Here is a 24,374-nt window from a genome sequence, read left to right on the forward strand (position 1 = left end):
AGATTCCTTTATAATTTCCGGCAAGATACTTTGTAGCTCTGTTCTACGTGTAGCTCAGAAGAAGTGGAGTTTGCACTCTACGGCGATTGACCGCACGAAGAAAGGATTTGGTGGTTCAAATCTAGTCGCCGACTAGTGAAAATTTTTTTAAGCCTTGTTTCGACCGGATTCCGAGTTAGTCGATCTCTGGCACGGGTTAGCTGGTTTTTTCTAACGGAAACTCGGGTTTTTCGTCACGTAAACTCAAGAAAATCGACCGTCGAACCCACGCTATTTTCAGACATTAAAAATATTGTGTTAGGGTTAGGGACCACGAGATGGCGGTACTAGCTTGCCGCCTTCTTCACTGCGTGCCAATGAATCAGTGATAGCCTTGGGCCAGCTATCTCTCTGATTGGCTACCAGTGGAGATTGAACTGCCCACTCAGTCTCCAAAAGTTAGATAGGGTAAACGGTCCCGCCTACTTCCTATACGGGAATAAATAGGCGTTAGCTGATTATATATAATTTTCAGCTAGAGAGATTTCCCACCACTTCCTCTTACTTTTCGAACACTGAGAGAAAGCAATCTTTGGAGGGAGGTCAAAATGGGGGAAGAGAAGAGAAGAAAAAGAATATGGGATCTATTAGACCTATTCCTTTGTGCTCATGAAATCAGACCAAGGGTATGAATGTCAGACCCGGATATCTCGACAAACTGTGGCAAGATGTCTGCGACAAGCAGGTTTATATGATCAAAGGCCTGTAGTCTACCTCCTTCATCTACGGCTCATCGTGGAGCACGTTTTGAGCGGTATTGCGTCCATAAAAATTGGGCAAGATACTAATGAACTCTTTAAAGATGAGAGTCAATTTAGTCTTTTATGATTCTAGGCGATAGTTGATCTGGCGTGAGAGTGGTACTACTTAGTCAAGGCTATCACTAAATAAGCGGCACGCAGTAAAGAGCCAGCTCAACAAGTGCCGCCATCTCGTAGTCCCTAACTCGAATACAATATATTTAATGACTGAAATGCTGTGAGTTCTAAGGTCGATTTTCTTGAGTTTACACGACGAAAAACCCTAGTTTCCGGGAGAAAAAATTCGCTAGCCAGAGATTGACCAACTCGAGAACCGGTCGAAAAAAGGCTTGGAAAAAAATTCCTGTAGTTGCCGAATTCTTTAGACTAGATTTCCTCTAAACTAGATTTGAAACCAAGTCTTCCTTCGTGCGGTTTCGGTTCTACAACTGGATTTTCTCAGCTGTGGTATTAAAAGAAAATTCAATTTCAGTTGCGAATTTCAGAACTTACATGCATTGTCAGTTATGGGTAATGCTGCATATCGGCTGACCATCATTTCTTACAATGTTGTTTAGAACCCAACGATTTCCTCACTACCTTTGAAACAAAAGATGTAGTCTTTATGCAGTCTTCTGTATACGGTATATACTGCATATATAAAATACTGTTTATGCAAGGTTTAACTGTAATGGCAAATTTATTGGATAACTGTTAAGTTGATCTCCGCGAGAGGGCACCGGTGCGTATGTTTGAACATGGCGCATCACATGGATAATCCGGATGAGGAATGGACTCAGCTTCAAGACGATTTTTACACATTTTTGAATTTACCTCGAAATGTAAGATTCTGATTTTTTTTGTTGCCATCATCGGTTCATATTTCCTGACATGAAAGGGCAATATATTTTGTGACTTTTTCCATCAGATTTAATTAATCATCTTGAAAGCATTTTCTGTCTCCACAAGTCATTTGTTTTTGCGTTTACATAAAAACATAATTTTTGGTATACTGTATCTCCCTCAGACTATCTAGTTCTGTAAACCACACTTTAATGATCAAATAATAAACCAATCCTGCAATCAGAATGTCATCGTATATGTTGAAGAAAGTAAATCCGCCATAAATAGAGATTCATCTGCGAATGGAAGTTTTTCTTTACCTAATAGCATCGACTCTCGACCAACAGTTTTTGTAATGCTAATCGCATGTGTTAAAGATGGCAAATAATAACATTAGTATGATACGTGAGTGAGAGTAAAGAGTTATAGAAATGTTCTGGAGACCAAATCTGAAACTTTTCCGTCCACTTAAGGATTTGTGCAGGGTCACAAGCTGGACGATGAAATTCATGTATCTGTCCCCCTGAAGACATTCACAAACATACATACTCGTGGTGGGCTCTGAACTCATGAAGTGTTGAAGAGTTGATGTTATCCATGCTGCCAACCTCACTGGCAGTGGCTTATAGCTTTGTTAAATCAGGGCATTATAGAAATTCTCAGTGATTAGTATATAATTACATTTTTAGGAATAAACTGGCACATGTTAGTAATATCATATAAAGGTAGAAAGGCTACAAAGTTAGTTGATTTGCTTTATTGCACAGTTTAATAAAAAACTTTTGTGTTTCTTGTTTGCTTTCAGAGTAATTGCTGTTTTCTTCAATTTTTATACCTTGGATTTTTTTATACTTTGGGGGAGCCCAAAGTAGTGGTCATTATAAACTAAGGATCCTGTAATAACAGGATCCTTGGTTTATAATTTTGAACGTAGACAACATTAAACACGAATCCTCATAACCTCTGTTTGAATGTCTGTTCATATCAGGTTCATAGATGCACTTTCTTCTAAGTGTTTTAGCCTTCTGATAAATCATTTTTAGGTTTAGTGTTTTTCACCTTTCATTTATGTTAATATAAAAAAATTTCATGTTTATATCGTATATTAAAAGTACTGTGATCAGTATTATTACATGTTGTCTTTGGATCTGCAGGATGCCTTTCAATTGTTATTGCATTTAAATTAATTGAACACTTCACTAATACTTTATTATTTATTTTTTATGTGGTTCCCACCCACTAAAGGTTTATTTGTAAACCTATATTACATTTGTACTATGGGTGTGCCAAGGATTAGTTTAATTTTTTTTTTTAAATTTATTTTTTACATAGTCCAGAAACCCTACTCTAGAGATCAAAACATGGAACTTTTTCAAAGCAAGGCAGTGGTTTCATACAGACAATAAAATTCTTCTCTCACCTAAAGACAATCCCAAGCATCCATGCCCACGATGGGATTCAAAGCAGCCTGTTGGTTGGAATACAGATGCACTAACCACTCCACCAACCAGGTCAGCATTAATAGAAAAATTAATTACTTTAATTCATTAATAAATGAATTTCAATATAATATGCACACATTTAATTATATAAAACAATTTCTATGTTTAATGGAAAAATAAAGATAAAAGGAAATTAGTGAAATAATTTTAAAATAAATGTAACAAATAATGATTAATTAATAGAAAATCGATACTGGAAAAGTTATTTTCATTTTCTGATATTTGAAACAAACTTTTAAAAATTAGCATTCTTTAGCTGATGTAATAGTATGTCAACTATTACTGTTTTGTTAATAAACAGTTGCTTAAGTTTGTTCGCCCCATTTTTCACTGCATGAATTGATTATAGGTTTTGCATGCTGTCATGTGGGCTGATGTCAAAAAAAAGTTGGGCGCTCCAGTAAATGGCATGGCAATTTCACAGTGGTGATGAAAATCATCTAATAATACTATAAAACAATGAAAGACAAAAGAGTCGCATTTCCAAATACATTAATCTCTCAATTATTCAACTTTCAAAGAAATAAACCTTCATTTAACTGACTCTTGAATAGGTTGCTGCATTAACTGACTTCTGGTATAGCACTATGTAACTATACATTCAGATAACGGATTTGCCTCAAACAAACAAATTGATTTCCACTGCAGTTTTTCGGGATTACTATATTCTTGCTGTATACATACCTGAGGGATTACTGTATTCTTGATCGGAGCCTTAACCTTGTTGAGGTCGTAGGTGATCTGACAGATACAAACAAATTGTTTAATGTAAATATTCTTACACATATCCAGTGTATAGCTTGGAAGTCATGACTAGCTGCATATGCATATATTGCTAGTGATATTCCACACACACTGTTTATGCGGTCAGTTTTGTTTAACACATGTTATGTAAAGGCGTATGATATTCGATAGTAAATTGTATCTGAGAGATACTGCAAACTCCGATGTCAGTATAGTATTGGTTTAGTTGTTTTTTTATGTACCGTTGAAAATGTCTGGAAAAATATATTGATTGGATAATCCATCAGATGTTGAAGAGATTCAGCAAATGTTACTTGAGTCCGATGATGAGAATGATAGAGTTGAATGCGAAGATGAAAGTGATTTAGATGATGATTATGTAGAAGGTTCGGATACTGAACAAGATATTTCTAGTGAAGAAAGTGAAGATGAATTAAACATGAATGAAGAGTATTTTCTTGTGAAGGATAAAGAATCAAAATGGAGGAAAAATCTAATAAGAAGAGACATTAGAAGGCAGCCGCAGAATATTTTGTGTCAACTTCCGTTAGTTCAGCCAAACGCAAAATATGCCAAGACAGAACTTGAAACTTGGAATTGTTTTATCACAGTTTAAATTTAATTCTAATCTTATTATATGCAAATAAATATATCGATTCTATTTCGAACCATAATTCAAGAGAAAGAGATGCTAAATGAATAGACAAAACAGAATTGAAAGCATTTTTAGGCCTTTATATCTAGCTGGTTTACATCACAACAGTCGGCTAAATTTTTATTCTTTATATTTCTTTGTTCAATAATTTCTAGATTGTAACTAAAAATAAATAAACCATCATGTATTATATTTGCAGTGTTTTTTTTTTTTTTTAAAGTTCTATCGCGTTTTAACACATACTAGTAATGAATGTGTCTCTCAGATACACGCGACCTAAGCTGCAATTTTTTCAACCGTGACCTCCGCAAGGTTAAAAAAGCTTTTAAAAATGGCCTTGGACAGATCTACTCGTTTGTTTAGAATGTGATGGTCTCTAGTAAGCAATGGCAAGATCTCACACCACTGGATTGTGTAAATATTTTTTTAAATGGCCTTAGATGGATTTGCCTATATGCATACAATAGCTTGTAATATTTATTTAGTGATCAAGCAAAGTCAAAAGAAATAGATGGGTGTCTTATGCAGTATTGCATACATACTTTTTATCACTTTTGCTGCTCCTTTTTATTAAAATCCTTACGTTCTTTGATAAGATAATTTTTTTTTTACTAAAGTCAGTTATAATGGACAAAAAAAAAATTCTTTAATCAAGGAAAATTCACCAAGAAATAACATTTTTGAGCAGTCTATTTGAAATAGTCATGAACTACAGCAAATATTAAGACATTGATAGTGTGAGTGTAAATAAGATAAGGTAAGGTAAGCATTGCTGTCAAAACACACCTTGTCAAGTCGTACGTGAGGCGATAGAATAATGCATTTCCCTACACGGAGTCTGAGTTGAGGTATATATATGTGCATTTTTAATGGTTGAAGGTGAGTGGAGACTCGGTACGCTCGTTGTCACATTTGCATCGAATGATATTTGTGCAGGAATTAAAGGCATGTGAGTAGTTAATTAGTCAATTACACAGTTCTGTTCAATAGATTACGTTCATCCAAGAAGGAAAGTGCAGTTAGTTATTCCTTGTGGTTTCCCATTACATAACTGTGCATTTTTTAAAAAATTTAACATTTATGTTTATCATTCTCGACAACTCGAAACAATATTGAAGATATTTTGTGTAAATCTTTTTGAAATGAAGAATACAAGTTAACAATTGTTAAAGACATTACAAAAAAAAAAAATGTCTGCCTTTTCCTAATTTTATTATTATTATCCCAAGACCTCATGGAGTCAAAGACTCATCTAAGAGGTCCTTTTGTCACCTTAAACACATTCAAATTCTCTGCAGACACCACACTATCAGGCAAGGCATTCCAATCATTTACAACTCTGCATGCAAAAAACCTGCTTTTCACTCCCCTTCTCATGCCCTCCTTATAGAGCTTCCAGAGATGACCTCTAGTTCTCACCTGATCTCCCACTGTTTGTTGTAAAACCTCTCCAACATTGATCCTATAACAACCCCTTACTAACTTGTAGGCCTCTATCATATCATCCATCTTCCTCATATCCACTAGACTCTGTAAATTACATCTTCTCAACCTTTCCACATATTCAACATTCCAGAGATCAGAAACTCGTCTCTGGACCCTTTCCAACATCTCTTCGTCCTTTTGAAAAACAGGCAAGCAAATTTGGGCACAGTAGTCCATGTGTGGCCTAATCAAAGCCTTATACAATGGAACACGAATCTCCTTACTACTTCTACAAGTCAGTGTCCTCTGCATCATTTCCAAAATTCTTTGTGTTCTCACAATTTTGGCAAGGTGTTTCTTAAATTTTAGATCCTTATCCACTATCACCCCAAGATCCATTATTTCCTCCACCATTTCCTCTGACAATATATTCCCACCAATCATAAATTCTACATACCATCTTTGTTTTCCAAATTTTGAAACTTTACATTTGCAACATTACACTTGCATCCCCATTTCCATGCCCATTCACTCAATTTATTCAAGTCTTCTAAGACCACAACATCTTATCCACTCTTCATAGTTCGTCCCAACTTTGCATCATCTGTAAACAACTGAATATCCCCATCCAAATCTTCACCAACATAAAAGTTAAATAGCAATGGCCCTGAAAAAATCCCTGAGGCACACCACTAGTGACTTTCCTCTTACTGGATATTGCTCTCCCATACACAATCAGAGACTGGCTTGCTGATATCTATCAGGTAGCCAGTCTCTGATTCTGTGCACTAATCTAATATCACTCCATCTGCTTTAGTTTGACTATCAACTTATCATGTGGTATCTGTCAAAAGCTTTTGCGAAATGTAAGTATACCACTGTGTATCCCTCTCCTCTGTTTATGGAAGCCGTCATCTTATTGTAATAAGTAAGTAGATTACTAAAACATGACCTCCCATTAGCAAATCCATGCTGTCCATGAAAGATACCATTGTTGTCAACCCAATTCCGGATCCTAATTTTCACCAGCTTCTTCAACAACTTAACCACAACACCTGACACACAGATAGGCCTATAATTTGATGCCTGAGTTCTGTCACCTCCCTTATGAAGGGGCACAATCTTGCCCTCCTTCCACTCCTTCGGAACTCTACCTAGTGCAAGATTCACATTAAAAAAATGTCAACTCCCTGGCACATTCCTTCAGAATACATGGTGATCTAATTTCAAGTCCGACAGCCTTATTAACATCAAGTTTGCTCAATTCCCCCATACACCTCTGGCCCACTTGCAGTCAGTATGCATCATCAGCTGCTCTCAATCTCTCCATGATTGTCACATTCACAAGAATGAAAGACCTTTATGAACTGCTCTTTAAGTATCTCAGCAATATCTTCTGCAGTAGTTGTCCTTATACCATTTTCTCTAGTCGTCATACAGTGGAACCTTGGTTGTCGAACGACTCTCACCTCAAACAAATCGGTTCCCGAACATATTTTCCGAACAAAAAATGCACCAGTTTCCAAATAGAATCTTGGTTCCCAAACAGGTAAACCTACAACCACATGCTCCACGGGCTGAGATGTACTGCTGGAGAGGACTGTCATTTATACTGCAGCCTCTGCTTAGTGCAGACACCTGCTTGAATTTGTATTGCCTTTTCTTGATTTTCTTTGTGTTTTGTTGTTTTTTTATAAATTATTATTAAATAAGACACCATGGGGCCAAAGAAGGATAGTGATAGTAGCAAAGCGAAAAGAAAAGTTGTTAGAACCACGATAGAGGCGAAAAAAAGGAATTGTATCCAAACATGAAAATGGCATTCATGTGTCAGATCTTGCAATGCAGTTCAGTATGGCAAAATCAATGATCTGTACAATACTCAAAAATAAAGAGGCAATCAAGGGAGCTGATGTTGCAAAAGGAGTGAAAGTTCTTACTAAACAAAGATCACAGACGATTAAAGAAGTGAAAAAATTGTTGCTGATTTGGATAAATGAGAAACAGTTAGCTGGTGATAGTCTTTCTGAGGCTGTAATTAGTGAAAAAGCAAGGTGATTACATGATGACCTGTTAAAGAAAAATCTGGTACTAGTGGTGATACTGATGTGTTTAAGACTAATAGAGGATGGTTTGAGAAATTTAATAGGAGAAGTAGCATACATAGTGTGGTTAGGCATAGGGAGGCTGTGAGTTCGAACCAAGAAGCTGCTGAGAAATATGTGCAAGAATTTAGTGACTATGTAAAGGCTATGGGTTTTCTTTCCCAACAAATATTCACCTGTGATGAAACGCTTTTTTTGGAAAAAATTGTCAAGGAGGACCTACATCACTCAGGAGGAAAAAGCATCGCCAGGACACAAGCCAATGAAGAACATGCTGACTCTTTTCCCATGTGGAAATGTAAATAGGGACTTCAAGGTCAAGCCATTTCTTGTGTACCACTCTGAAAATCTGAGGGTGTTTAAGAAAAATAATGTGATGAAAAGTAAATTGTCTGTTATGTGGAGGGCTAATAGTAAGGCTTTGGTAACCAGGCAGTTTTTTTTTTATTGAGTGGATCTATGAAGTCTTTCCCCCCAAGTGTGAGAAAATACTTCAAGAAAAAAATTTGCCAATAAAATGCCTTCTTATGATGGACAATGCTCCTTCCCACCCTCCAGGCTAGGAGAATGAGTTGGAGGAGTTCAATTTTATCACAATGAAGTTCCTTTCCCATAAACACGACTCCTCTAATCCAGCCTATGGATCAGCAAGTCATTTCGAACTTTAAGGAACTCTACACCAAAGCACTGTTTCAAAGGTATTTTGAAGTGGCCTCTGACACAGAATTAATACTCAGAGAATTCTGGAAAATGGAAAAATCACTTCAGCATCCTCCATTGCTTAAGTATCCTTAACAAAGCCTGAGTGTAAGTGACTTACAGGAGCATGAATTCTGCCTGGAAGACAGAGACATTGAGGACTTTGAGGCTGAGTATGTTGCTGTTGTCAATGATATTGTGTCTCTGGGCAAAAGCATGGGTTTGGAAGTTGACAGTGCTGATGTGGAGGAGTTAGTGGAGGAACACAGGAATGAGCTCACTGTGGAAGAACTGGAACACCTTCAGAAGGAGCAGCAAATGATGGTGGTTGGAGGAAATGTCTTCAGAGACAGAAGAAGGAAGGGAGGATGTTCCTAGTTCTTTGATCAACGAAACGTGTGTGAAATGGGGTGAGGTGCAAAGTTTTGTGGAAAGATATCATCCTGACAAAGCTGTAGCAAACTACATCATAAACCTTTTCAATGACAATGCCATGTCTCACTTAAGAAACATTTTAAAATGCAGGCAAAAACATATCTCATTGGACAGGTTTTTAGTGAGACAGAGGCCCAGTGTGTCTCAAGTAGTGCCAAGAGATAGAAAAGAGAAAGGAGAAAAAATCCCAGAAGGACAGTTACCTGATGTTTTTATGGAAGGGGACTCCACTTAAGCCATCAACTCTCCTCCGTACAGGTAAAGTGAAATTAAATTTTCATCTATATTTTATCTATTTATTGTGTTTATTCTTTTTGCGTAAGATTTTATGCATTTTCATTGTTTTTTTATACGATTTTATGCATGAAGTACTGTTAAAAAGGTTTAAATAATCAATCATCTGGGGTTTGGTAACAGATTAATCCATTTTACATTAATTCTTATGGTGAAATGAAATCGGTTTCTGAATAGCCTTTAGGAATGAATTATGTTCGACAGCCGAGGTTCCACTGTATTTCCATAATATATGTCTTCCATAATGTATGTATGTATGTCTTTCCATAATTTATGTAGCAAAAACAAAGAATAGAAATGAAGTGTGAATAGAACTGCTATTTTTTTTTCTTAATATAGTAATTTTTTTTTATAAAAATTTAATGATTGTTAATAATATTGCTTTACCACAGCACACCTACTGGAATATCCATCATATGCTACTCATTTTAAATTCTTTACTTAAGATTTAACAAACATAGACTGCACATGAACTATTCGCACAACTGGAATACTTATATAGAGATCCTGTAAACTTGTTTCTATATTCCATAATACAAAATTGACTTCTTTTGGATGCATTGCCCTGCATTATGGAAGGGTGGTTATCCAGATCTGTTTTGACCTTCATCATTGGGACTAGATGTAGATTTTTGCTACAACTATATCTGATCCAGAGTATTTTAATAATATGGTGATGTGCCATTTTACTACTCATATATGGCACTTATAAGACTTTAGTTTAACCTCAGTATCATCCTAATTCTAGCTCTAGCCATCAAGACTATAATGAAAGTTGAAACTAGTCTGGGTAGCACTCCTTTCCACCAAGGCTCAACACATAAGCTTGCCCAATTTCATGTGGCAAGTAGATTTTGCCATCTGGTGAGTAGCTGCAGATTGGACAAAATAGAATATTTTTTATTTAATAAAAAACAACTTTCTAAACAAAGTCTTTTTAACTTTAAGAAATTACAGATGCAGCATCAGTAATTGTCTCTATTGAGATGCAACATTAGAAAAAATGGATGCTCAGACAATTGCTGTAAAGTCAACAGCTTCTATATACAAGTAGTCCAGTTGCAAAAATACCTCACCTGCAAACTTTGTTTGCATATCCTTAGGTAAAGATTTAAAACAAACATATAATTTACTCTCTTTTATTAATAACAGCAGAAAAACTTTCTACAGATATTTTTTACGCATATTTCATATTTCACAAGGAATTGCTACAGTACATATCTCTTTTAGACTTATGTCAACTTTCCAAAGCACTTTGAATGATCTACAATCCTTGATGAAATGTCCAATCATTTCTTTACCGTTGAGTGATATTTCATTCCAAAAAATTAAGTGATACCACACAAAAGAAGAAAGAACTAACATCTTGTCATATTTTGCTGGCTTGGTTGGCATCATTTAGTGTATCTGCTCTGCAACCAACAGGCTGCTAGTTCGTGTCTCAGCATGGATGTTTTGTATAATGTTGTTAGGAGAGATGAATTTATCATTTGGTTTTGTACCACCACCATGCAAAAGAGTCTGAAGTGGCTTAAAATAAAGAAAAATAATAAACATAAAATTCCCAAATCTTACCCCATGGTGTCATTGTACAATAGATTACAATCTTTTGTGGGAGTAGATACATAAAAGAAAAAAAACGCTTATGCGATGATGTGCATGATTCCCACTTCATATAGGAAGTCGTCATTTCTACGTGAAAGCTGATAGTTAAAAAAAAAGGCATTGTTTGTTCATATCTTAAGAAAGAGAAAAAAAAATGAGTTCTGCACTTAAGGAATCATGGAATTTTAATGCACGTGATGAATAGCACCAGAATTCAGACATTATAGACTGTGTATGTATATACACTGGATCAGTTATTCTCTTTGTCTAACATATCAAGAAACAGTCAAAAGTAGCCTCTGACAATATAACTTTTTTTTTTTTTCAATAATGTAGATATAAATATATACACATTGTATGTCTTACTTTTCATGAAAATGGCAAATGTATCTACTAGCAAATCAAATTCTAGTTCATTATTTACACACACATACACCACCACCACCACCTACCAATAATTGTCTGGACACTTTAACAATTTACAATTGATACCAGCAGATGAACCCTAATATCTGGTATGTCCACCTTTGAATTTGATCACCTCCTACATCCTTTGAGGGAGGCTTTTCATGAATGTGCAGTAGACATCAGGTGGAATTTGTCTCCATTCCTCCATCAAAGCAGCACTGAGTTCAGCAACAGATAGAGGATATGCTGCTCTAGACCTCAATAACTGCTCCAATTCGTCCCACAGGTGTTTGATGGGATTGAGGTCAGGACTCTGTATAAGCCAGGGCAGTCGTTTAACACCCATTTTAACACTAGTCATACTATTCCACAACAGCTGCAGTTTTGTGGCATGGGAAATTATCGTCTTGATAGTAACATGGGTCTGTTCCTTAAAAACTCCACAGTGTAGGCAGCATCTGCTTATCCAGAATATCAAGGTACTGAGCTGCCTTCATGGAACCATGGACAACGACCAGCGGTCCCACTCCAAACTGGCTGAATGAGCCCAAAACCATTGCTCCACCACCACTACTAAACTTTACTGTGTAACAAGCATTCATCAGGCTGCCTCCACACCCACAGCCTACCATCAGACTGGAAGCAGATGAATGTCGATTCATTGCTCCAGAATACCGTTTTCCACTGGTCGATTGTTCACATGTTCTTTGAACCAGGCCAGACAAGCTACTTTGTTCATAGTTGGGATGTTCGGCTTGTGTGCTGCTGCTCTTCAGTAGAAACCCAGCACATGGAGATCTTTTTTGTACAGTATTAGTGCTCACCATGTGTTACTGGCGCTCTGATATTCATCATGGATGGTCTGTACCGATTATAGCCTTCCCTCACCCCACCCCACCCCCCAAAAAATTTTTTTCTTGCCACTCATTTTAAGACCCCTTCTGTCCCTGTCAGTCATTTTCGGTGGCTGCCCTGGTAGTTTTTCTGCACTAGTGATGCCAAGACATCTCCATTTGTTGATTGCATCACCAACCGTTGATTTTGGATGCTCTAGTTGAGTAGCAGTGGCACATATGGACGTGCCACCCATGTGACAGCCCATGCTGACACGTCTCTCAAAGTCATCAAGTTCATGTCGTGTTGCTATACCACCTGTATTCAACTGCTATGATGAAATACGGCTTCCTGTACGCCAATTTTTATGTTATTAACAAACCTGGAATGTTCCATAACTTCAAATAACAGGGGTGTCTGGACGATTATTGGTAGAGAGTGAATATCTTGAGACTATAATATTTGTTGATAGACTTAAGTAGAGAGTTATGTCATCTGAATGACATGAAAGGTTTTCACCTTTGTGTTCAAGTCTCAAACTTCAAGAAAGGACTAGGTGTAAGTAATATTCCATGGCAGAATTTATAGGAAGTTATTTTCTGTTAATTTAAATGTACTTAGCATGGCCAATGTCACTAAATCAAAACAAGAAATTCTTTTGATATTGGAGGAGGTGGGGAACTTAATCTTTGCTTAAGAAATTTTTTTTCTTTCAGAATAAAGCTGAAGAATGTAATTAAAATAAATTATACATATCAAGAAATTATATTCTTGTTTTTACTCTTTATCCAAGCATGTGCACAGGAAGTAACTTCATGATAGGTTACTTGTATATGGAAGCAGATGACTTCACATCAAATTGCGCCAGTATCCTACAATGCATATCATACCTCCTTTTGAACTTGTATATTGCCATGCATTATGGGAGATCATTACCCAGACTAGCTTCACCCTTTATTGAGATCTCATTTTTGGAAGCTAGACACATGGGGATACTGAGAGCTATATATCAGTGGTAGAAGTAAACTTTTCAATTTCCTTTGATTGATTGATTGATTCGACTACTGATTTAACTGTCTGTAGGTCCAGCTCCCAATGATCAAACTTCAGTAAAACTTTATTGTGCAATGAACCCTGTAGAGAATTCATGACTAAACAAATACACGCAATAACCACAGTAATAAGTTTTAATAATTAAATATTTCATCCTAAGTATCTTAGGACATCGTCAGCACAGTTAATTCAAACAATACTAGGAACAGTTAGGACACATGATTACAATGGAATCCCAATATGCATGCAGTAGCATGTTATAGAATTAAATTAAAATATATCTGGAAGAAAAAAAAAAGATTACATTAAAATAAGATAACATATTTAAAAATTATTTTACACAATTTTGTATGACAATTTCTCATACTTCAGGAATAGCAAGAATGTCATTATGGTTTAGATTTGGTCTGTGAAGTAGGGCTTCAACACTTTCTTTATATAAACGTTCATGTTTATATAAAGATCTATGTAGAAGTTTGGTCTTTTCCCAGTGGATCCTATGATTTGAGTTTTCAACTCCATGTTGTGCGAGGGCATATTTCTGCGATTTGATAAGACAGATATGGTCTTGACATTTAGTAAGACAATTTACAGGAGCATGAAACCTCGTACATGTCAGGTAGCATCAGAGGTGAGAGTTTGTCTTTAGGAGAAGGTAACAAGTTAAAGATCTGATCGATTGGTTTGGAGGTAGTAGCAAGTTTGTATTTTTCTGTAATTTTTGAAAGACGTTCTAGACAAGAACAAGCCCATAGGATTCCCATATCTTATTCAAAGGCATCTCCGAATGTCTTTCAAAAATTATGAAGAAATACAAACTTGCTGCTACCTACAAACCAATCAACTAGATCTTTAACTATAAATGTAACTGTAACTGAGTAGTGATGCTTCCTATAATGCATGGCAATATGCACATCCAAGAGCAAATGTGAGTGCTCTGCATTTTAAGATAATACAACTATATAATGTGAAGTCAGCTACTTTCAGTATACAAATTGCCTATTGTGAAATCATATGCTCACACTTGAATAAAAACAAGAATATGATTTATTGTTAAGTATGATTTACTTTGTAATCAAGCAGAAAACTTCCTGCAACAATATAATTAAAAATACCCCAAAAAAATTAATTGTTTGAATTTTAAAATAAGTTCTGTATTCAATTTTGTTCCATTTGGTTATATATAATAATAACAAGGTATGTCAATTACTGTGCACAGTTTTGGTCACCTGGTTTTCAAAAGAATGAAGAGTTGTTAAAGTGGTTTTAGAGATGATTTGACTAAGTTGGTTTCAGGTCTCTGAAATATGGAGTATGAGGACGGATTGGGAGAATGCAAATTGCCGAGCCTGGTGGATAGGAGGAAGAGAGCATGATTGAGACACATAAGTTGGTAAGAGGTAATTACCAGATTAATGTGCATGAAATTTTTCATGGAATGGCTGGAAATAGAGGGAGAACAAGAGGCCATCCTTGTAAGCTGTATAAGGAGAATGTGAGCAAGTGGGTGAAGAAGAGTAGTTTTTTTTGCATGAGGAGTGGTGGGTGATTGGAATGCATTGCCTGAAAGTGTGAGTGAGACCTCCTACAATGTCTCTTGACTCACTAGAGATCTAATGATGATAATAATAATGCTATTATATCATCATCTTTGATCTTAACAGTAATGATTTACTAAAAATAATAAAGGCATTACACACTTTACTGCAGTCTTTTCACAGTGTCTTGCTGTGCTGTACTAATGTATAGCAGTTGCTGACAGTTTCTGATTACAAAAGGATCTTGAATACACAGTCTCAAATCATTGTTTTCCCCATGAGTGAATACGCATATTCTCCCAACACGTTCTGCATAAGGTAGATAAAGATATATTCCAAATTGCTGATCATTGGCTTTTTACTTTCTTTGAGTAAAATTCATAAGAAATGTAATTAAATTTTTCCTGAAACAAATAAGTTTTTCTGGTGGGCTTTGATGGACTCTAAATTATTAATTAACAGTGATTAACATTACTAAAAATTACATTAGAGATAGCTTAAACAAAATCTATTTTATTAATAACATGTAACTGGTAGGAAGTAACTTAAGGGATCAAACAGCCTTGAATCAATTCAAGTATAGTTAGAACTCTTTCATCTGATTATTAAAATAGCCTCTTATGATTCTCAGTAGTGTTTTTAACACACAGGGTGATTCTATTCCTCCTCCTTATCATAAATTTTAAAGGCTTCTCAAAGCTAATGAAAATGTCTCAATAAACATGGGTCTAGAAATTTTGATTTTCTAAGATGCAGGCCTTGGTAATAGCAGTATGGATGTGACCTGCAATTCAGAAAGAAGGCAAGATTATCTAGAAATAAGCATAAATCCCTTTGTAATTCAAAAGAAACATTGCAGGATGAACATATTTCATGGCATGTTGAATTGGATTTAAATGGTATTGATGCAAACACAGATTGATAAGAAAATGACTATTTATTAACTTAAAGCTAATATTTCGCTGGTATTATATCTAGCATCTTCAGCGCACACAAACAAAGTTTGTTATAAATGCGAGACAACCACAATCCAGTGTAACATGGGACTAGTATAAGTAATTGCCACGTGCAGCACATAACTAAAGTCCTAATACGATGCCATCTAAGTTTTTTTAAAAAAAAAAAAGTACTCCAAAGTTTTGAAAAAAAATAAAATTAAAATAAATAAATATTAATTTGGTCTTAGGATGACTGTCTCCCAAATCTTCGGTAGATTTATACAGTCATACTTGTTAAGATTTGGAGTATGTTTTAAGGCTTTTGTTGATTCCAGGAACAACTCTCTGACTTGTAGACGCTTCTGTGCAGTATTTTTGTTTTTTCTAATTGATCCTGTGTGCTGGGGTATCCAAAGCATGTTCTATCAGATCTGACTTGTCATAGTGAAAGTGCCGGATATATTTTTTGTGTTCACTGAGGCGGATGTCCACAGTTCTTCCAGTCTGTCCTTAGTAGGCTCGATGACAAGAACAGGGCACTTCATAGACTCCTGGATATGATAAAGGAGTGAATCTGTCCTTAGGTGAATGGATGAGAGTTGCCAATTTCACATAAGGTTTAAATACGGTGCACAGTTGGTGTTTGTTAAGTACTCTAGATATCTTTTAAGATGTGCCTTTAGGCACATCTGAAAAGATATCTAGAAAAGACATGTATGGGATGCTGATAGTTTTGTTGTAGTTTTCTGTGGTAGATAGTAGGGGGGGGATTTCTGGGTAGCATTTAGTATTTTATCTATCTTATGGGGATTATAGCCATTGGTTAGGAAGGTGTGACACAGGTGAAAAAGTTCAGCAGTGAGAGAAATGTCATTGGAACAGATTGCTCTATCGTTTTTAAGATACCATAGTGTTTTTAAGATACCATATTGTTGAGAAGGATGATGGCGTGATTGTTTGTGTAAATATCTCCCTGTATGTGTGGGTTTTCTATAAACAGGAAGAACTGTGGACATTCACCTCAGTGAACACAAACAATATATCCGGCACTTTCACTATTGCAAGTCGGGTCTGGCAGACCATGCTTTGGATACCGCAGCATACAGGATCAGAAAAAAAAAAAAAAAAAGTACTGCATGGAAGCTTCTACAAGTCAGAGAGGTTGTTCCTGGAATCAACAGAAGCCTTAAAACATACTCCAAACTTTTACAAGTATGGCTGTATAAATCTACCGAAGATTTGGGAGACAGTCATCCTAAGACCAAATTAATATTTATTTATTTTAATTTTATTTTTTTTCAAAACTTTGGGCTATTATTTTTCAAAACTTTAGATTACTTTTTTTTTTAAACTTAGATAGTGTCGTATTTGGACTTGAGTCTTGTGTTGCACGTTGCAATTATTATACTAGCCCCACTGTTACACCAGATTGTGGTTGTCTCGCATTTGTAACAAACTTTGTTTGTGTGCTCTGAAGATGCTGGATATAATACCAGCGAAATATTAGCTTTAAGTTAATAAATAGTTATTTTCTTATCAATCTGTGTTCGCATCAATACTGTTTAAATTCAATTCAACATGTGTGATGAACACATAAGCCTTTAAATATTTCACACATGCGTTTGAATATTTCATGGCATGTGTTCAGAATCTACTCAGCCATTAAAACGTTTCACCATTGACAGCCTTACATGTTCAAAAGTTTCTGCCTGGTGTCTGATGGCAATGCATGTATGTTCAGCATTTTCTGATTGTTGCCAAAATTTTCTACTGGGTAGAAAGTCCCACAAAAAAAAAGGGGGATTTGGGTTATTTGAGGGAGGACATGTAATTGGTATACTTTAGCCAGTGTGTCTTTCAGGAAATCACTGAAGAAGATAATGTACTATCTGTGAATCATTCAATGTACTATCTGCGAAATGTATGCTTTGCGGAGAGCAGTTGGAATATGGTTAGATGATGACAGTGTAGTGAATGTGTGCAGAAAATATAAGGAAAATGAGGAATTAAAGTGTGTTTCAGCTCATGAGTGTGATATTTTTGTCAAATTTCAGAATGTAGAAAATAGTGATATTATAAGAAATTGCGAGGTTGTACCAGAGAGCTGTGAGGGTGGCATAGAAAGCGAGAATGAAGGTATTAATACAGAGCAAATTTATGGTTTAACAGATAATAAAAAAGTTGAGATAGATGTAATGAGTGAGATCGCGCGATTGAGCGGAGCGATATATAGGGCAAAGCAGCAGCTGGAGCATATGCACAAATGTATACCGAGTGTACCAGCCAATAAAAAAAAGTATGATAGGAAAAATAAGAGTATGATTATGAATGTAAACAAAATGAAGGAGCGAGTGCTGTATGGAGATTTATTAGTACGAGGTGTGATAGTAGAGAATTTGACAAAATCATACCAACCGTGGTGCGACCATTAAGGACGTAAGAGTCTATTAGGAAGCAAAAGCAAAGTGTGAAAGAAATGATAGTAGTGACAGGTACGAATGATTTGAAAGGAGATAAAATGGAAATGATAGAGGACCTGAAGGAATTGTTTGAGGTAGCAAAAGAGAAGAGTGAGAGAGTTAGGATGATTAGTCTTTTGTTGTGGTATGACAGTGAAGAGTTTAGAAGGAGGGCCATAATTGCAAATGACTTTATGTGTAAGTTATGCAGGATGAGTGGTGTGGAATTTGTGGAAGTGTATAGTGAGTTCGATGGGCGAAAGGATCTATATAAGATAGATGGTTTGCATTTGAATGGATTCGGTGTAAGGAGACTTGAAAAAGTCTTGTTGAATGAAGTGGATATGCAGAATCAGGGAAACTAGATTTATTAAGGGGGGGGGAGTAGATATGCAGACCTTAGGGAGGCAGTTGAGTGTATGAATGAGTTTAATATGCCTGAGTGAATAAGAAGGACAACAAATCAGAATGGGGGTCTGCAATTCATGTATACTAATGCTAGGAGTATTAGGAACAAGAAGGAAGAATTTTTGCCCTTGGTTGGCACTTCCAGACCACAGGTTATTGGCATTAGTGAAACATGTCTGACTGAAGATTATATAGCTAGTCGGATTGAATGTGAGGGGTATAGTGTGTTCAGGAATGACAGGGAGAATAAAATGGGGGGGGAGAGTATTATTGATGATTGCTGATGAGCTGCAGCCAAGGAGAATAGAAGTTGAATTGTAGGATAGAGAAAAGGCCATTTGGTGTGAGATTGAGGCTAGCAGAACAAAATTGGGTGCTTCTATAGACCAGGTGATGGAAAAGATGGTGGCGATAGTATGCATAAGCAAATAGAAGAAATGAGTGGAAAGAAGGGTAATTCTTATGGAAGATTTCAACTATGGTAGCATTGATTGGAGGGAGGAGAGGACGCATGGGAAGAAGGAATTGGATTTTATGCAGTTATTAAAGGATAACTATCTGTGACAGCATGTAATGGAAAATACTAGGGGTTAGAGAGTGCTTCACCTAGTAATTGCATCAAAGGATTTGACTGTAACGAATATGACCACATTGCCACCAATTGGTGAGAGTGATCATAGGGTCTTGACTTGGGAGGTGGCTAAAGGTGTGGAATTTACAATTAAGACAGGGTACATGTGGAATTATTGGGCTGGTAAGTATGACAAGCTTAGGAGTTTGATTGGGTCAGTGCCACTGCATGTAAATCTGCAAGGGCTGGATGTTGATAGTGCATGGGAGGCAGTTAAGAAGTGGAGGCAATGGCTGACTGTATACCTAGAGTCCGAATAATAAATCAACTAGGAGTTAAATGGATGAATAACACCATAAAGTATGATCTGCAAAAAAAAGAAACAACGGAGAGAATTTAAGGAGAAAGGTGACCTGCAGGCACAAGAATGGTATACGGCCCATGCCAGAAGGGTAACAAGTGTGGTAAGAAAAGCAAAAGCGGATTATGAAAGAACATTAGCCATGCAGGCTAAAGAGAATTCCAAACAGTTTTTTCGATATGTTGTAAGTAAAAGAAAAAATGTATATGGCAGATTGACTTTAAAGAATGCCGATGGTAGGAAGGTAACCGAATCAGTTGATATAGTAGAGTTACTGAGTGAGCACTTTGCAAGAGTATATCATCCACGTGGTGACATTGCAGAAATGGAAGAACCAACAGCTTATACGGGAATTGTGGTGAATGAAGTGGAGGTGAATAGTCTATTACAAAACCTCAATGTCAATTCATCTGTGAGATTGGATGGTATACCAGCTTGTGTCATACGAGAAGTGGCTAAAGAATTGTCAGTGCCTTTGACCATTTTGTTTAATTTGAGTCTCGGGTCTGGGTTAGTCCCAAGGGGGTGGAAAGAGGGGGAAATAGTTCCACTGCATAAAGGAGTTTCCAAGACTGCTTTTGAAAATTACCAGCCGATCAGCATATCAGGAATTGTTGTCTAGGTCTTGGAGAAAATAGTCGAGAGGAAAATACAAGATTGGATAGATGAAAATGGGATACTGTATGGGGGATAGCATGGTTTTGTGAAGGGTAGATCATGCCTCAGTAACTTGCTCACATTCTATAACACAGTGACGGCTGAACTGGATACCACATGGAATTCTAATCAGTAAACTGCAGCATATGCGAATGGATATAGGGTTGGTGAGATGGATAGGAGGGTAGTTGATGGAGAGATATCAGAGAGTGGTTTATTCAGTAGAGTCAAAAAGACAGCCTGTGACTAGCGGTATGCCTCAGGGTTCTGTTTTTGGACCACTACTGTTTAATTTGTTCATTAACGATATAGGAGAGGATCTGAGAGGAACTGTGCATCTGTTTACGGATGATGCAATGTTAGGTAGAGCAATGGTGAATGCTCAGGATGTCAGAATTTTGCAGGATGATTTGGATAGTTTGGAGGACTGGGCTAAGGAGAATGGATGGCAATTTAATGTGGAAAAATGTAAGGTTTTGCATTTTGGGTTCAAAAGATTAGCAGCAGTATATCACATTGGTGGAACTGTACTCCAGGAGATTGACGAGGCCAGGGATTTGGGAGTGTTGGTGGATAGGGAGTTGAAGTTTAGGGGGCACATCACAAAAGTGGCCAAATCAGCTCATCAAATCATTATTTGCTGAAAAACATTTTAACGAGCAGAGACAAACAGGTTATTCTTCCTCTGTGTCAAGCCTTGATAAAACCCCATCTAGACTACTGTGCCCAGATATGGGCGAAAGGGTTTCTTCTCAATGGGGAGGAGGTGGAGAGGATCCAGAGACGAGTGACCAAGATAATAGAAGGACTATGGAATGAACCTTATGAGAACAGGTTGAAGATTTGTGGGCTGCAGAAATTGGTTGATAGGCAGAAAAGGGGTGATATGATTGAGACATTCAAATTACTGATGGGTTTCTATAAGATTAATTCAGAAGATATTTTTGAGAATAGGACTGGTAGTGGGAGGACTAGGGGGCCATCCATGGAAGTTTGGCAAGAGTGTGGTTAGCAAGGGTGTTAGAGCTAGATTTTTTACTTGGAGAGTGGTAAATGAGTGGAATAAGCTGCCAGAGTCTGTTGTGGATGCCACGACTGTAAATGAGTTCAAGGTGAAGTATGATAGATACTGTGTGAATGTTGAATAGTTGTTCTTGACATGATGTTGGGCCTCCCTCGATGAGTCTAAGGACTCCTTGGAGCTGCCCGTAATAATAATAATAATAATTTTGGGACTCACAGCTGAAATGTGGTGGAGCTCTGTATGAGCCACATTATTCCTCCACATAATCAAACACAGAAAAGATGTTTTCAAGTTTTGTAAGATCTTGGTCACAAAGTAGGAAAGTCCTGTAAACCTGTTTGGTAAAACATGCAGTTCTGTTAATTTCTCTCTGCAAAGATACCCACCCATATGTTTCTTTGGAAAATTGCTGCTGATTTGCATGAATATATAGCATTTATATTTTGATTTGCCTGCATGAAATAATTGAAAATACCGTCTTGAGTGAACATCATCTGTGAAAAGAACAGAAGAGAAATTATTGGTCCTGCATATGTTGTTGTAGAAACCATTGACAGAATATCCATCAGTGTTGAACATTCTGGTAAAAGTGCTGAATAAATTGAAGTTAATCAGCTGGTAATGGTAGAAGGAAAGCCAATTTTCCTCCAGCACTCTTCATACAGTTCCTTGAGAGAGAATCTTCCATTGCAATCCTCTACTTGCCAGTAGAGGATTGCAATACATGCATGCATTGCATGATTCCTTGCCACTAGATACGGTATCTTTTTCTCAGTTTTTCAATACCCTCACAGTTCTACATTACTCCATTTTGAAGTGCAAAAAACTTTACTACCCTCACAAAAGCAGTGATAAGATGACTGATTGAATGGGAGCATGAATTCTATGACCAGGGAAAGCCACATGTGCATTTCATTGGTACAATACCAATGTATCACATAGAAACACTGAAACGAATAGTAACTCCACTAACTGAAGGCAAACTTATTAAATGGAAGCTATTGGCACTTCTTGCATGTGATTCTCATGTAGAGTTGCTTGATTTATCAAGTTGCATCTATCTGCTTTGCATGTTGTTGGCACTTTTTTTTGCACCTTTTCATGAGATTTTTAGGTGTAGATATGCCTTTGAAGTTTATAGCATATATTTGAAGTATAGAATCACCTGGTATATAGTGTATACTAAAGATCTTGCATTTTGGATTGTTAATGCTTCATGTTTAAAAATAATGATAATAATTAGAGATAGCATAAACAAAAATGATTTTAAAAATATTATATATCAGTAAGAAGACAAGAAAGGACTAGATCAGATTAACTACATTTTATTACCCATTTCATTTGATTAGTTTTATAGATTATTTTATACATATATAGTATGTACATACTTGGAGACCTTGCACTTTGGATCAGTAGTGAATCTATTTGGAGACAATTTTTATTTCCATAAAACAGCTTCAGATTTTTTGTGATATTATTTTCTCTCAAACTTTGTAATTGCAAATTTCCATAAGGGTATTTTGGAATTCTACACTATTTTTACTAATTTAATTTATTCATTATTTTTTTCATAGGCCAATCAAGAAGATATAACAAATGCATATCGTAGACTGAGCAAATTGTACCATCCAGACAAGCATACAGATGCTTTGCTCAAAAAGGATGCTGAGATTTTATTTAATAAGACAAAAAGAGCTTATGAAGGTATGTAAATCTGTGTGTTTATTTATATAAACATTGTAATACCAAGAGTTTAGCAGAATTTATGAAAATTAGAATACAAAAAAAAAATGTTTAAAGCGATGAAGTACTTAACGCAGTTGAGAGACACATGTTCCATGGTTGCTGCTTTTGGTAGCATTCACAGTAGTGATCCTGTGAATTTTAGACGAAATTTTGATAAACATCAGGTGTACTTTATTATGACCTTTTTCTTGACTGCTAGTATTAATAAATTAATGACTTAATTCTGTATGTTAGTCAAGTAAATATTAGTTTAATATCTAACATTTCACTGACTGATATCTGTCAGCATTTTCAAAGGAATACACTGGTAAGCAATAGAAAGTAACAAAAACTAGGAAACTAACCAACAATTCTAAAAATTATATTAAGTTATCACTGTGCGTGATACAATGATATAATACGCGTGTCGCAAGCGCAACCTTTTATTTGTTGAGATATTTAATGTAATTTTCATGAAAGTTCATTTCTTTTTGGTTAAATGATCTGATTAGAGTTTTCCATATATCTGGTAAGATTAAGCCTTTATTCTTATTTAAGTTACCTGTTGAACGGGCGACTGTAGCAGCTTCTTTAAATGTTCTGGAATGGTAGTTGTCTTCTATGTAGGGCATATGACTCATATCCCATTCAATATTATTGTTGGTAGAGGAAAAGTGTAAAGAAAGGCCTGATATATCCTGTCTGCTATTCCTTACATAGCCTATGTGTTTTTTCTTTCTTGTATCAAAACTTCTAGATGTCTATCCGATGTAATTAATACCACAAGAACAAGGTATGTTATAAACTCCAGAGTATTTGTAGAAAGGATGGCTATCTTTCGGTGATCTTATAAACTTTTGAATGGTCTCAATAGGTTTGAAGGTTACTCTGATATTATATGGTTTTAGAAGAAGAGCTAATTTTCTGGATATGGCACTAACAAATGGAATTGTTATCGAGCTGATGTACTGGGTTTCATCTCGTTGTCTTTGCGGTATGTCACTAAAGAGAATCTTGTTGATGATTCTTGTAGGGTAGCCATTACGATTCACATTCACAACATGGATTCTTATATCAAGAACTTCCAACATTTCTTGGAGAAATTAAAACACATCAGTTTCTCTGAAGATAATATTATGGCTAGCCTGGATGTCACATCTCTGTTCACAAATATCCTAGTTTCAGAAGTCATACATCTTAAAAAACTTGTTCCCACCCAACATCACCAAGTTGTTCAAACATTGCTTAACTTCAAATTATTTTACATGGCAAAAAACCTACTACAAACAACTCACTGGATTAGCCATGGGTA

General features: G+C 36.2%; 1 protein-coding gene across 1 annotated transcript in view; it reads left to right on the forward strand.

Annotated features, from left to right (window-relative positions):
- Positions 1-1,537: 1,537 nt before the first annotated feature.
- Positions 1,538-24,374, forward strand: part of LOC150105345 (dnaJ homolog subfamily C member 11) — a 245,794-nt gene continuing 222,957 nt past the window's right edge. Inside the window, exons 1-2 of the mRNA XM_090393933.1 lie at positions 1,538-1,621; positions 22,912-23,041. Coding sequence (XP_090250059.1) covers positions 1,538-1,621; positions 22,912-23,041 — 214 coding nt within the window. The remainder of the gene's footprint in view (positions 1,622-22,911; positions 23,042-24,374) is intronic.

Source organism: Typopeltis vanoorti, chromosome 6 (assembly GCF_054136105.1).
Source record: "Typopeltis vanoorti isolate ZY-2024b chromosome 6, IOZ_Tvanoo_1.0, whole genome shotgun sequence".
Classification (NCBI taxonomy): domain Eukaryota; kingdom Metazoa; phylum Arthropoda; class Arachnida; order Uropygi; family Thelyphonidae; genus Typopeltis; species Typopeltis vanoorti.